We start from the raw sequence: 14,028 nt of genomic DNA, 5'->3' as shown, positions 1-14,028 counted from the left end.
TGACGACAGAATAATGGCCTTAAGTTACTTCAGGGATCTTTAGAAATAAAATGTGTTAACAAAATAAACATATGGCTATTGATAATATATTTTACTGCCACCAGCCACATTTGGTGGTAATACTTGTCCAATGTATCCTTGAACATAAAACCAATACTTAAAACTACTGTAAAGTACAGTTTAGTTTTATTGGTTTTTGTCTGTCTTTACATTCCTTGCCATGCAAACTTCAGGCAGTTTGTGCATTTCCAGCTCAGTTTGTGCAATTAATTGGAATATACTCAAAATCGCAATATGGCCAAGTGCAATATCTATTGCAGGAGCTGCAATTTAAAAAAAAATAAATAATAAAATTTGTTGCAACGTATCGTCATAGATGAAGCATTGTGTTGCTACAAATCATTTTCCAGACGTCAGGGAACATGCTTAGTTGGCGCAGACCCCAGCAGAAATCACATCATCATCATTTTCTATATTTTTTCAGGCAAAGTGAAATGCAGAAATTATCGTTCCCACTAAAATCATGACTCATTCATCCATCCATTTCCATTTGCTTATCCCGGGCCAGGTTGCGGGGGCAGCAGGCTGAGCAGTGTACTTCAGACGTCCCTTTTCCTGGCGACGCTGAGGCGTTCCCACTCCAGATGAGATATATAATCCCTCCACTGTGTTCTGAGTCTGCCCCAAAGTCTCCAAACTATTGGACACGCACCTAACAAGAGGTGCCTTGGAGGATCCTGATCAGATGCCTGAACCACTTCAACTGGCCCCTTTTGACGCAAAGGAGCAGCGGCTCTACTCCGAGCTCCCTCTGGATGTCTGAGCTCCTCACCTTGTCTCTACAGCTGAGCCCAGACACCCTACAGAGGAGACTCATTTTAGCTGTTTGTATCCGGGATCTCATTCTTTTGGTCACTACCCAAAGTTCACAGTGATACAGCGCCTGCATCACTGCTGATGCCAAACCGCTGATGCATCTACCTTCACTTGTTAACAAGACCTTGAGATACTTAAACTCCAATCACTATATCTGCCAAAAGAATTACAAACCCTGCTGCCTTGTTTCCAGCTCCTGCACTGTTATGTTTATGATGCTGTGGTTATTTATAACCCTTTATGCTTCTTTTTTTAATAAATCTGAAGCCAGACATCCACTGTGTAGAAAGTATACATATTGTACTGTAAGTATGATTGTGAGCATTAGACAGGATCCAGAGAAAGCCAAACTCCATGTGTGATGTCCTAATATGGTTTGTTGTGCTGCTCTCTTTGACCACATACTGAACTTTTGGACTGGTTGTCTGTTTGAGCTTTGGCATCAAATTCTGACTCGTTTCAGAGCAGAGGGCCAGAAAAATAAACCAATACGTACCCAGAGTTCTGTTTGCTGACATGATTTGGGCATTCTGCATGTCTCATGTAGTGTCTGTAGGAAGCTTGTTATAACCGTGCTGATTATGTGGTTGCCCAAGTGTCTTTTTTTGTGGATGTGCATATGTGAGAGGTGATCCGACAGGTGATTGGCGTATATCGATGACTGCCAACATATGGACCACAGACCATTTGACAGTTATCAGAGCTGGCAGATCTGCCGGATCCGCTGCAAAATGTCAGTGGCAAGAGTGGCATATACGTCACCATGACCGCATGGCCCACACAAACAAGCCAAGGGAGACTGATAAGACGACACATTCTCCCTCTGACCTCGTCACATATCGACGTTTGGTCATGGACTTTCACATCCAGATATGACGTGCAAGGTACCCTGGGTGCTCTGGTTGTTCACGTTCTGGGACGCCGTGTCAACTACAGCCTGATACATGCATTCCCTGAAATGCACAGTCCTGCAAATTGAAGTTTTTTTCCTTCAACAACATATGCACGTGGTTGGGTTTAGGCGACAAAATCATGTGGTTGGGTTTAGGAAAAAAGAACAGGGTTCAGCGTTTTGTTCATATGGGAGGTGAACACTGGCCTCCTGGGTGAAAGTCGGTGATTGTTGGACCCATCTGCCAGCACTCCCACCCACCCTACTTGGACTTTGGCCCCCTTAACTTGCGGTGCTGTAGGGCCGAATATCCCCTGACATTGCCAGGTGCTGTTAGAGGCCACCGGCTGCGTATCATGCTGACCTGAAAGGACAGCTTATTTCATTATTTCTGACAGTGGAAGTCACTACCCAAGTGCCGGTATTCGACAACTTCAAAATGAGGCTGGATTGGATGAGATGGAGATCTGATGAAGGTCATTTAGGCTGACATGAAATCATATTGTGAGCATTACTGTCAATAGGCCGACGTAATTTACTAAGCTTGTTTTCTCCTGTAAGTTAGAGAGGTTAGTGATCATATTCTGGTGTCTTTAATGAGTGTAGAGGTGTTGTCATGTGTTTGTTGGCCTTGAATCACCCTGATTTCTCACGAGGATCCCGTTATGTTCATCTGAGATTGTAAATGAACCAGATTGTTTGCACATCCAGTGATCTGTCTCTGAGGCTGCTGAAGATGGGGGCTTGTTTAATGTTGTGTCTCAGTCACCCGGAGACAGACATTTGGACTGCAGTTTGATTGTCGGAATAACTGTTTTTATCCTGTGACACTGTATTTGGCGTTTCCATTATTTTTGGCCAAAAATTCTCGTCTTTGAGCAGCAACTGAATTAACGTGAGGAAATGAAAATAATGACCTTCTTTAAGCTGTTGTCCATTTCTTTGTAAAAAACAAATTGTCTTCTATTAAAACATATTATCTTTATGTGTGTTCAGTGGCTGGGCTCCAAACAGGTAACCTCTGTTTACGAAGTTCAGATTAGATTTTGCTCAATACAACTTGCTCAATCAAAAGTCAAGTTAAACAAACACACAAAACTGGACACAGTAGTGCCATGAGTCATCAGAGTCAGGATTACATATTGGACTATTATCATTTTTATTTTGAAACAACAGTTTTGCTGCTGAATAAAACGTGTGGGAGCCGAGGGACATTGAAAAGATACATAGTTTGTCTCAGTGTTGTGATGAATTTGTTTTGGAACAGCACACAGTAGGCTTCAGAAAAGGTCAAAGCATTAGTAATATAAATGTTAAAATTGTTATTTTTTTAGGACTGGGCGGATACGATCGAGAGGAAAAACATACTGGCTTTTATTGTGTATTCAGACTGAAGTAAATGACTCAAACCAAAAATAACCTGAAGCACCAATTTATACTTTATATCTATGTTTCTCATTTTGTTTTTCACTGCTGCTAAAATTATGATCATTTCTCTTTTCTCCACTTCCTGTGTGTGGACGTGTGCGAGTGTGTGTTAGTGGGCGACATGGGCGTAGGATGCTGGGTGGCCCCCGACCCTTTTCTAATTCACAATAAATTAATTCTTTTAATCTTCGTTTTTTTTTTTTTTTTTCTTTTCTAACTTTTAATGTCAATAAGGTGTCAAGAGTGCAGAGTCCATAAATACCATCAAAACAGCTTGTTTTTCAAAGAAGTGTCAAGAGGATTCTCGGAGCCCTTGGCAGAGGTCCAGGCTTAACCTCAAATGTCCTTAGATACTAGAAATGCCCCTGCGTGCACCTGACCTGTGCAGGGCTGCGGCGACTGGCCCCCGGCCTCCTGTCATTTTGCTAAAGTGGCCCCCAGGCAAAGCAAGTTGAAAATTCTGGTCCACAGTGTTTGTGGAGAATTTATGAATTTAGTTTCTGCAAACAACAAATACGTCACATTTTCATGTTTCATATGCATCATGTCAACGTTTCTAAAGTTACACATGAGCTGACTAGAGCAATAATTGGCTGAACTCAGATAGAAACTGTGTTTTCCACATGGCTTCATTTCATGAACTCGGTACCCTCTGCAGCCACGTCTGCTGTGTCAAATATGTGCCTGCACCCGGCGGCAACTACTGTACGCTGAAGTCAGGTTCACTTAAGCAGCTCCTTTCTGCCCAGCGTAATCACCAGAGGAACATGATGGCATTGTACATCATATTTCAAGCTGCAGACCACTGTTCAGACCAACAAACAACAAAACTGGTTGTGTTTTAACGAGTCACTGCCGTGTTTCCAGCAGCTTCTTAGACACCACATGAGGGTTTTGTAGCAGCTCACCACAGTTTTTAGTGCCATGAAAAGTGTCAAAGCAGGCAAAGAAAGTAGAGAATCCTGGTGTACAGTATTTGTGGAGAATTTATGAATTCAAATCTTCATATTCATGTAGTAGTATTGTTTTTGTTATATTCATTTTACTTTTCTTTTTAGTATTCATCTTTGTTTTGGTCAAGTAAAGCGTCCAGGGAATTAAAAAAAAAAAAAATCTCATGAATCAAAGCTCTATCCTCAAAAAGTGAGTCTCTTTTTTAATACTTGTTTTAAATTGTGTCATCAGCCTCGACTCCAGAAAATACATATGTTAGCACTGATGTTTGGTCTTATTCTTTGTCTTTTTTTACTGTTTTATTTCATATTTTCGTATTAGGTTTGTTTAAAGATAATAATGATTGAAAAGGTATATATTTTTTACCCTATATTAATTTTTTGCCTTCAAATATTGTAAAACATCTTATCCCTCCATATAAATTACTCTTTTTATTCTCTCTTAATGTAGGTGCACTGTGGTCACATTTTGCGACAGTGTACCTTAATTACTGGCAAACAGTGGCAGTGTGACTCAGAGCCCCAAATGACAATTGTGTTAAAGGGGAACTAATGTTTTTTCAACCTGGGCCCTATTTTCTGATCTACTTTTGTCTAAATGAGTGATAGGATGTTCAATATGTGACATTTCTCCAGTATGAAGCTAGGGCTGACCTGCCTGCAGCCCGTGAGTGCGTGCTATATTAAATAATAGGGCACTCAGACAGCGTCAAACAACGTCAAAATACGTCCACTAAAAGTGCATTTTTTTCACACAGATAGGCTCGGATTGTTAGTATAATTATCTGACAACACAACGGAAAGGAGAAATGAACGTGTGTGTTTACCTTTAGCTGGATTCAGACATGTTCCTCTGCCTGTTGCTGCTCCCTCTCTCCTCGTCTGCTCTTCAGTTTCAATGAGCTCTGCGTCCGTGTACGTCCGTGTACTCCGTGTTCAAATAAATACGGGCGCTCATCAAATTCAAATGGCTCATCCAGATCCAGTTGGTCAAAATCAGGTAAAAATTTACTACTCCAAACAGAGTAACTCCTCGCGTTTGTAAGGTCACTCCAGCGGTAACTTCCTGCAACACCTCAAATCTCGCGAGACGTGAGATTTCAGAGCCAGACTTTCACTCCCTGAGTGAGTGTTTTGACTTGCCACAACAAACATGTCCGAATTTTTACCTGATTTTCCTTTCCTTTATTTTATTTTATTTTATTTCATTTTATACTTGTTTGTGTGTCGTATCTTTATTTTAATTTTTTTTTTTTTTTTTTTTTACTGATTTACAGTTATAATCACCTGTATATTATCTTATCATGCTCGGGCCTCAAGTTTTGTAAAAAAATAAATAAAAAAGTACTGACAGTCGCTCTTGGTGCTTGTGGAATCACATGGGGATTTATGATAAATTCTTTAATAATAAGTATTAGTAAAATGGCATTTTTTTCAGTGTCACCAAACAAGGTTAAGGTGTAACCGTCCTCCTGTCTGTGCTTTCTGTGCAGGAACAGCTCAGAGCGGCGTAAGGAGAAGTCTCGGGACGCAGCTCGCTGCAGGCGCAGCAAAGAGACGGAGGTTTTCTATGAGCTCGCTCACCAGCTGCCGTTACCCCACAGCGTCAGCTCTCACCTGGACAAGGCCTCCATCATGAGGCTGGCTATCAGCTTCCTGCGCACGCGCAAAGTGCTCGCCACGGGTATGTATGTAGACTACACACACATACACACACACACACACATATTCACATGCATACTGTAGTCTGGTGCATTTACATTTCTCACACAAAGGAAAGTAGCGTTCGTGTGTCATGGTATGTGTGTGACTAATCGTCCAGTAAAGTAGGAAGGTATGTGTCGGACCCTTTCTTGCTTCTCCTTCCTCTCATCTTATTTAAAATTAGAAGCGGAGGAAGCTCGCCAAAGAAACAGACCTATTGTTCTGACATTCCTCCACTGTCTCGAATTGAGATCAGAGAAGAACAAAATTAAACAATTGCAGCAGCAGCGTCACTCACTGGTCAGCACCGCGGCTTGTAGAGACACAGTTTGTTTTTCCTCTAGCAGAGTTTGAGCATTCGGTTGACATGGGAGAGAAGGTGGTGAAATGAGGCCTGTCTGCCCATTAACACCATTAAACTTCCTCCTGGTTCATTAAAAGTCAAACCTGCTCTGGGCCATATTTTTGCTGAATTAAATGGTTAAATTGGTCATCACACAGCTCTACAGCTCCAGGCGCCTTGTAGCCTTTTGCACCGCATCATTACCTTGTGTAGCAATGTGTTTGTTTGTTCATGTTTTAGTTTAAGAGCCTTATCTGATCCTAATCTGTAATTTAAAATGAGGTTATGTGACACCGAACAATAATTGGCTGCTCAACAAGCCATTGTAACAACAGCCTGCCGGTGAAGCAGGAAGGTATTTTGATTAATACAAGAGCTGAACCTTATCTATAAATCTTTACACGGCCAGCTGCCATTTTCTCTTCCTAATTTATGTAACTGTCGATGGCCAACTTATTGTCTTGTTATAAATTGCTCTGCATTGTGTGCTGAGGAAACAGTGAAACATACAACCAGTGTTTCCTTAAACAACAGTGACCGCTGCTTCCTATTTCTGTCATCAATCAGAAAATGAAGCAATAAGTTTGTATTATAATGCATCTTTCATACAGTAAGCAGCTCAAAGCGCTTTATAATTAGACTTCTACAACATAACATATAATAACAGGCAAAAAAAATAAAATAAAGAATTGAGCAAAAATTATAAAAACTGAAAAAGAAATTATTATATTATTATTATATTTTTGTGACTGTAAAAAGAAGCTCCCCTTATTTTTTTTTAAATTTATTTACCTGCTTAATTTTTATGAATTTATTTATTTTTCAAATGTATTTCCTTCTCCTTTATTTTATTTTATTTTATTTTATTTTATACTTGTTTGTGTGTTGTATCTTTATTTTAATTCTTTTTTTTTTTTTTTTTACTGATTTACAATTATAATCATCTGTATATTATCTTATGATGCTCAGGCCTCACTTTTTGTAAAAAAAAAAAAATAAATAAATAAAAAAAGGAGCAAATTTAAATTAATCTGAATTATAAAATAACACATTTTGCTAAACTTTCAATTGTATGTTTGCGTAACAGTTTCAGATGTGCACAGAGCTTTGTGTGGCGTTAAATTAAATTAAGGAAAATGTACCAGACATGTTTTGTGTTTACCCCTGGTGGTGTCTAGTTCTGCATAGTTTCAGTTTCATGTTCCAAGATTTCAAGATACCTGCCTCTCAAACTTCACCTGCCACACAGCACAATGAAGGTAAATGAAACTCTGTGATGCTCAGAACATTGAAAAAATGATATTGGGAAAGATTTTCCAGATTCAGTATCACTGTTGCCCAGAAAAATCCACAAAAATTGATTAAATGACTTTTTAATTTCAGCGTTAAAAACGGCATCATTTCTTAAAATCTTAAAGTCATGAGACATACACAGGTGGAAAGAGTACAGGAGAGATGACGCGGGATGGAGACAGGAAGATGTATCTGTGAAGAAGTAGAGGTCAGTGAGTCAATGAGGAAGAGTGACAGAGTGCATAAGGAGGATGAGTAAAGGTAATGAGGGTAGGAAAGCGGTTGGTGCGAGGGGAGGAGAGGACGAGGAGAGCCGTGACATGCAGCAGCAGCAGATAGAGCGTTATCAGGCCGGTCTGATTGCTCTGTGATGGGAGGAGAGATTGGAGAGGAAACACGGAGCTCTGCCCATCGTTCAGCTGATGCTGGCATTACCCCTGCTAGCCATAACACCCGGCTGCCTTGGCGCCAAACATACACACACACACCCACACACACACACTTGTACACACAGATGCACCCGAGAGCACATGTGCGAGCTGCTATAGGGAACACCTTTCTTACGTAACGTAAGCTCAGCTGGGACCTAAAGATGTACAGTGATGAACTGATTGGGTCTTAAAAATATCATGAACCATCTGTGTTCTGAAATATAAGGAGTATTTAGTCGTCGAGAGTTTTAACCCTCTGCTTTGCTCGTTGTTAAAATTGAGTTGTCTGCATGTTGTTTCATTACATTATTTACTGGCATTGAAATCTTTCTTTTTATGTTGCATATATTTGTAGTGCTTTGTCATAAACTTCTGACATAGAAAACTTTAAATTTGAGACTTAAATGACTGCACTGCAGATGAAAGAGGAGATGATAAGAACAGGGTTTATTTTAAAGTTTTGTCATATATGACGTACCCTTAAAGGTCCAGTGTGCAGGATTTAGGGGGACATATTGGCAGAAGTGTAATTTAAAATAATATGTATATTTTCTTTAGTGTATCATCAACTGAAGATAAGAATTGCTGTGTTTTTGTTACCTTAGAATGAGCTGCTCATATCTACATAGGCAGCAGGTCCTCGTTTATGGAGATCACCATGTTGCACCGCCATGTTTCTACAGTACCCCAGAATGGACAAACCATGGCTCTAGATGGGTCCATGTGCATTACAGACTAATTCTATGTAAAATTGCTTTATTTAGTATTTTTCCTTGTTTAAATCATCAGGTGTATTTGTTTTGGAGAGGAAGAGACCTCTGTGGATAATTTGGCTAATGGTAAAAACCTTACAAATATCTGGATCTTAAGTTATCAGAGAAAAAAGGTGAGCACAGAATAGCAGGTGCTACGCTAGCGGCCCATCCTGGACATGCCAAATACCATCATAGAAACTCTGATTTGCCACATTATTCAGTGTTTTTGCCGTTTTTAATCACCTAGTTAATTTGTTTTGGAGAGCTAGAAACCTCTGCGGATAATTCAGCTCACAGTAAAAACCTCCTGAACCTCTGCATCAGAAATAAGATGAGCACACGTTAGCATGTGGTGGGCGAGCCACCGTCTACGACATGCCAAACAGACTAGGAGAAACACTGATTTTCAACATGAAACTGCTTTATTCAGCATTTTTACTGAAAGGAAGAGAACTCTCTGGATAATTGAGCTCCTGATAAAAACCTCCTGAACAATGAACACTACAGGAATTCCAGCCAGGAGAAGTTTCAGATGGGTGCAATCTGCAATCCTCGCTTTTAGATGCCACTAATTCCCCCTGAATCTACACACTGGACCTCCGAGTCTTTTCAAGTCTTTGGTTTTAAACTGTTGTGAGAGCAGGCGCCAGAGAAGCAAACGGAGGAAAGAAAAAAGGCAAAGTCAAGTCATGAATCAGTGAACTAAGTCACATACTGTCCCAAATCGCACACAGTGAGCGTCTCATATGACCCCGCTGTGCTGTCACTCCATTCTGTCCAGCACAACGGAACAAATGTCAAAAAATAAAAAGGAAGTGATTATCTGAACAGCCGCTGTCCTTATCAGACGCTCTTTTCTGCACCCTTTTATTTTGAAACAAGGGCAGTTACACAACACGAAAAACAACGGAGAGAAGAAAAGTGTAACTCTGTCCAAATGACCGGTAATCACAGCTAAGTATTTGGGCCAAAGGTGCTTCTGGTCTTTGGACCGGGCCCTGAGAGTCTCCGCAGCTCCCCTGGGCCCATGAGAAAGCTCTGGGCTCCCCCGGGGGTTAACGCTATCTGGGCCTGGCTCCAAACTAAAGCCCCAGGCCACGCCGGGAGCCTTGAGAACTGGCCTCTCTTATCTCAGGGAAGCACACTGGAGGAATTGCAAGCACCTCCGCCCCCATCGGCTACTGGGCTTTGTTCAGCGTGAAGCCACTGTCCGCACACACACACACACACACACACACACACACTGGGGCCAGTTTGTGTTAGCTAGCTTTGAAACGAGCCACAGCGGACACACTGGAGTTTCTTTGTATAAATGTTTGGATACTGTGCCGTACATTTTTTGAACATAATTGCATAATGTGTAACTTACGTTCAAATGTGGGCAGCTATTGTGAATGCTCGTGTATTTTTGGGTGTAATTTGTCAGGGTCGGGGATTGGGAGTGGCCTGAGACGCAGGAAGAAGCTGCACTCGTTTGTTTTGGCCCTGAGCCAAAGCTTCAAGAAGGAAAAGAAGCCTGATGCGTGCACACACACACACACACAGAAACCCAGAAACACACACACATTTATAATCAGTGTGGAAAGAAAGAAATAATTTGGGTTTTTTTTTTGTGTCTCCCCGCAGGCTGCAGCAGCAACTGTGACAGCGATGAGGACGGACAGATGGACAGTCTGTACCTGAAGTCTCTAGAGGGCTTCATCACCATGGTAACATCAGACGGCGACATGATATTCCTGTCCGAGAACATCAACAAATTCATGGGGCTCACGCAGGTACACAACGGTCAGGGAAAACAAAGATCAGAACAAAGCAGACGTGCACTCGTTTGAAACTGCAACGCTCCACAGTGTAAGTGATGAATGTGGGTCACTTCACTCGTAGTGCTCGCTCCTCCAGTCCTCTTCCAGGATTTGTTTTTAGCACAGCATGTAAGAAACACGCCAGGCAGACATAACAAATGTCACAGTAAAGCGATCAGCCACAACATTAAAAGTTAATACCATTGATCATCTCGTTACAATACAGTGTCATACCACAAAACCTCCTCAAGAATGACCCAAGGAACTTGACAAAGAGCTCAAGGCGTCAACTTGGCCTCCACATTCCCCAGATCCTAATTTGATCAAGCATCCATGGAGCATGCCGGCACCCCAGCAGTCCTGTGTCTATGCCTCATCAAGTGTAGGGTCTCTGACCTGCCAAGGCATGAGCCCTTTTTAAAAAGGAATTGTGCAAATTTGCAGGAAAGCCCAATCAGTCATTTTTCAGCACTGGCAGTATAAAAACAAAATCAGGGAGTGCAGCAAAATGCTGCCTGCCTACTTTTGTTTATACAGACTGTGCCTTTTTCGGGGCAGTCCGGCTCTGTGTGTCTAAACGCTCGCAGCTTGCCGGCAAAATGGCCCAACATTCGCCAAAAATCTGGCAGTGTAAAAGGGACTATTGACCACCAGACAATTGGTGATGGATCTCTTTAGTTCTGTAGGTTGCGAGCTGGGGTACCAACATGTCCGACAGATGCTCGATCAGAATTGGGGACTTTGAAGGCCAGGTCGACTCCTTGAGCCTTGTGTTAAGTTGTCAAGCAAAGGTGCCATACCACACCGCAAACACTGCTCAGAAATGGTCAGAGATACTTGACAAAGAGCTCAAGTGTCGACCTGGCCTTCAAAGTCCCCAGATCCCCCTCTGATCAAGCATCAGTTGGACGTGTTGTTACCCCACTACACAACACACAGGAGGAAAAAGATCTGCTGACAGTACACCACAGAACACCACCAGAGGTGCTGTGTCCATGCCTCGATAGGAACAGGGTCCCTGCTATCAGGGATTGTCATGATTGTCATTGTACTTGGTCTGCAGCGGTTTTTTTTGGTGGACATGAATGTCAGGACCCAAGGTTTCCCTGCAGATCGTTGAATTGTACTGAGATGATCGATGTTATTCAACCAAATGTCATTATTATATTACGCTATTTGCTGAAACGCAGTCAATCCTATTAAATAAAAAAAAAAAAAAGGTGTAAGTATGGTTGTGAATTTTTTTTTGCCTCAGATATTTTATCAATATTTTTTTAAATGTATTGAATTTTATTTATTCAGTCACCAGAAGCATATATACTATACAGCAACTCCAACAGTCATGATGAAAACCTCAGATATTCTATCAGTATTTTTTTTTCAATGTATAAATTTTATTTTATTCTGTCACCAACAGCATTTTTACTGTACAGTAACTGTAACATCAGTGATGACAAAAAACTAAATTTAAAAAAAAATGTATCACAAAACAAGAAAGAAATGAAAAGGAAAAAAAAAACAACGAAAATTTAGATTCTATCCCAAATTGTATGAGTTAAAAACAAAAACTGAAACAGACTCCTCTGCATAAATTTAAAGCACAAAACAAGATAAAACACTTCAACTTAATTTAACTTTTTCCACAGAGGTCCTGTCCAGAATTAAATAAAACTTGTTGCATGCAGATCCTATTATTTTAATTCTTTGGTATTTTACAAATATGAAATTTATAATTAAATATCTCTCCTACTTCCTACAGTGAAAAGTATTTACACCCGTTTTGTAACATATAAATTATTTGTTTATGGTTTCATATAATTTAAAAGAGAAAAGAAGAAATAAGGAGGACATGAAGCCGAGCAGGGAGACGGTGATGACCATCAGACATGGATGTAAAGTGTCAGTCAGACAAGCCTGTTGTGTTTGTGTGAAATACCTCTCATGCCAGCAGTGTGTGTGTGTGTTCAGGCCAGACACTGACGTTCCAACACTCAGCAATTTGTCATTCGCTGCCGCAGACTGGAAAAGCAAATCACAGAAGGGGTGAAGTTTACTGTCAAATGTGGAGTTCTGCGGTGACGAGCTTCTGTTTGTTTTGAAGCAATTTGAGTTTCGAGAAGTGACACACATTGTTTTATTTGTTCAGTCCTGTTGGTTGTCATCACTCGCACTCTGTTGCTGCTGCGAGAAGTGAAAAACAGAGTACGTCTGAACCTGTTGAGTGTTGAGACAGAAACAACAAAGAGATGCATTTATGTAAAAATGTTATTGTGTCTGTTCATTAAATTAAGTTGTTTGCATTTTTTTAGGTGGACCTCACTGGTCACAGCATCTTTGACTTCACACATCCGTGTGACCACGAAGAGATACGAGAAAATCTCAGCCTGAAGACATCTGGTCAGCACAAACTCTCATCCACACACCTGATATTCTCATCCAAATTGTCCTGCCTACTGTTGCTGCTTCGTCTGCAAGCCGCTTTGCAACCTGCCTCCACACCAGCACCTCCTTGCTGCTCTCCCTGCCTTAGGCTTTCCATGTAGGCACATGGAAGGGCAGGGAGGATTGTTCTCCCTGCCTCAGGCTTTCATGTGACTAAATGGTCCTGACTGAAGTGACATTTTGGCCTGAGTTATACATGTAGTGTGGAAAGTCCCGAACAGAAGGAGTTGAGTCTCTGGGGAGCATGCGTTAGGACAGAAATATTCAAATGTTATCCAGTAGTTTTTCAGACATCTTGTCGTAGTAAAATTTTTGCCAGAAGAAATTTCACGCGAATACAAAAATAAGTAAAATGAACTGCAGTCAACTCCAAACATTTGGACATTTGGCCCCTGGTTTGTGGAGACTTGTTCCCAAAACTTGTACGACATTTAAAGCCAACATTTACTTCGTAGAGAACAGAATTGCGAGATTTGACAATTTTGACTTTATAACTTGTGTAAGGCCTTAAACGTAGTTAAAGGAGTTTAGTGTTCAAGTGCTCATAACAGTGTTATTTTTTTCTTTAGTTTTTTCAGGCTTCTCATTGGCCTTATTTTCCTTGTTGTTCTTCATCATGTTCTTCGTCACCACCCTCTTCTTTGCCGCCACAGCCTTCCTGTTTTTCGCTGCTGCTGCTTCTTCCTCTTTGCCATCGCCTTCTGTCTTTTTCTTCACCTTCTTTGGCTTCTTCTTTACCTTGTCCTTTCACCCCCTCACCTTCTCCTTTTTCGTCTCATCTTATCAGTATTCTCCATTTTGTTCTTGTGCTTGTTGTTGTTCTTATTCTTTTTATTCTTCGCCACCCCGCTCTTTTTCATCGTCGCCTTCTTCTTAGCCACCTTCTTCATCTTCACCTTCACCTTCTTCTTCGGCATTGCCTTCTTCCTTGGCTTTGCCGACTTCTCATTCTTCTTCTTTCTCACCTTCTCCTTTGCCCTCTTTTTTCTTCCTGTTCTTCTGCTTCTTCATATTCTTTTTGTTCTTTGCTACCCTCTCTTTGTTACAACCTTTTTCTTAGCCGCCTTCTTCTTTACTTTCCCAATCTTTGCCTTCACGTTCTCTTCTTC

At 41.1% G+C, this 14,028-nt stretch overlaps 1 protein-coding gene across 2 annotated transcripts in view; it reads left to right on the top strand.

Annotated features, from left to right (window-relative positions):
- epas1b (endothelial PAS domain protein 1b) overlaps positions 1-14,028 on the top strand; it is an 81,340-nt gene that overhangs the window by 34,318 nt on the left and 32,994 nt on the right. For both annotated transcript variants that reach the window (XM_049600223.1, XM_049600222.1), the window contains exons 2-4: positions 5,643-5,833; positions 10,302-10,450; positions 12,787-12,874. In XM_049600223.1, the coding sequence (XP_049456180.1) occupies positions 5,643-5,833; positions 10,302-10,450; positions 12,787-12,874 (428 nt within the window). The remainder of the gene's footprint in view (positions 1-5,642; positions 5,834-10,301; positions 10,451-12,786; positions 12,875-14,028) is intronic.

The sequence above is a fragment of the Epinephelus fuscoguttatus genome, linkage group LG16 (genome assembly GCF_011397635.1).
Source record: "Epinephelus fuscoguttatus linkage group LG16, E.fuscoguttatus.final_Chr_v1".
NCBI classification, from domain to species: Eukaryota; Metazoa; Chordata; class Actinopteri; order Perciformes; family Serranidae; genus Epinephelus; species Epinephelus fuscoguttatus.
This window is presented reverse-complemented; position numbering and strand designations above follow the sequence as displayed.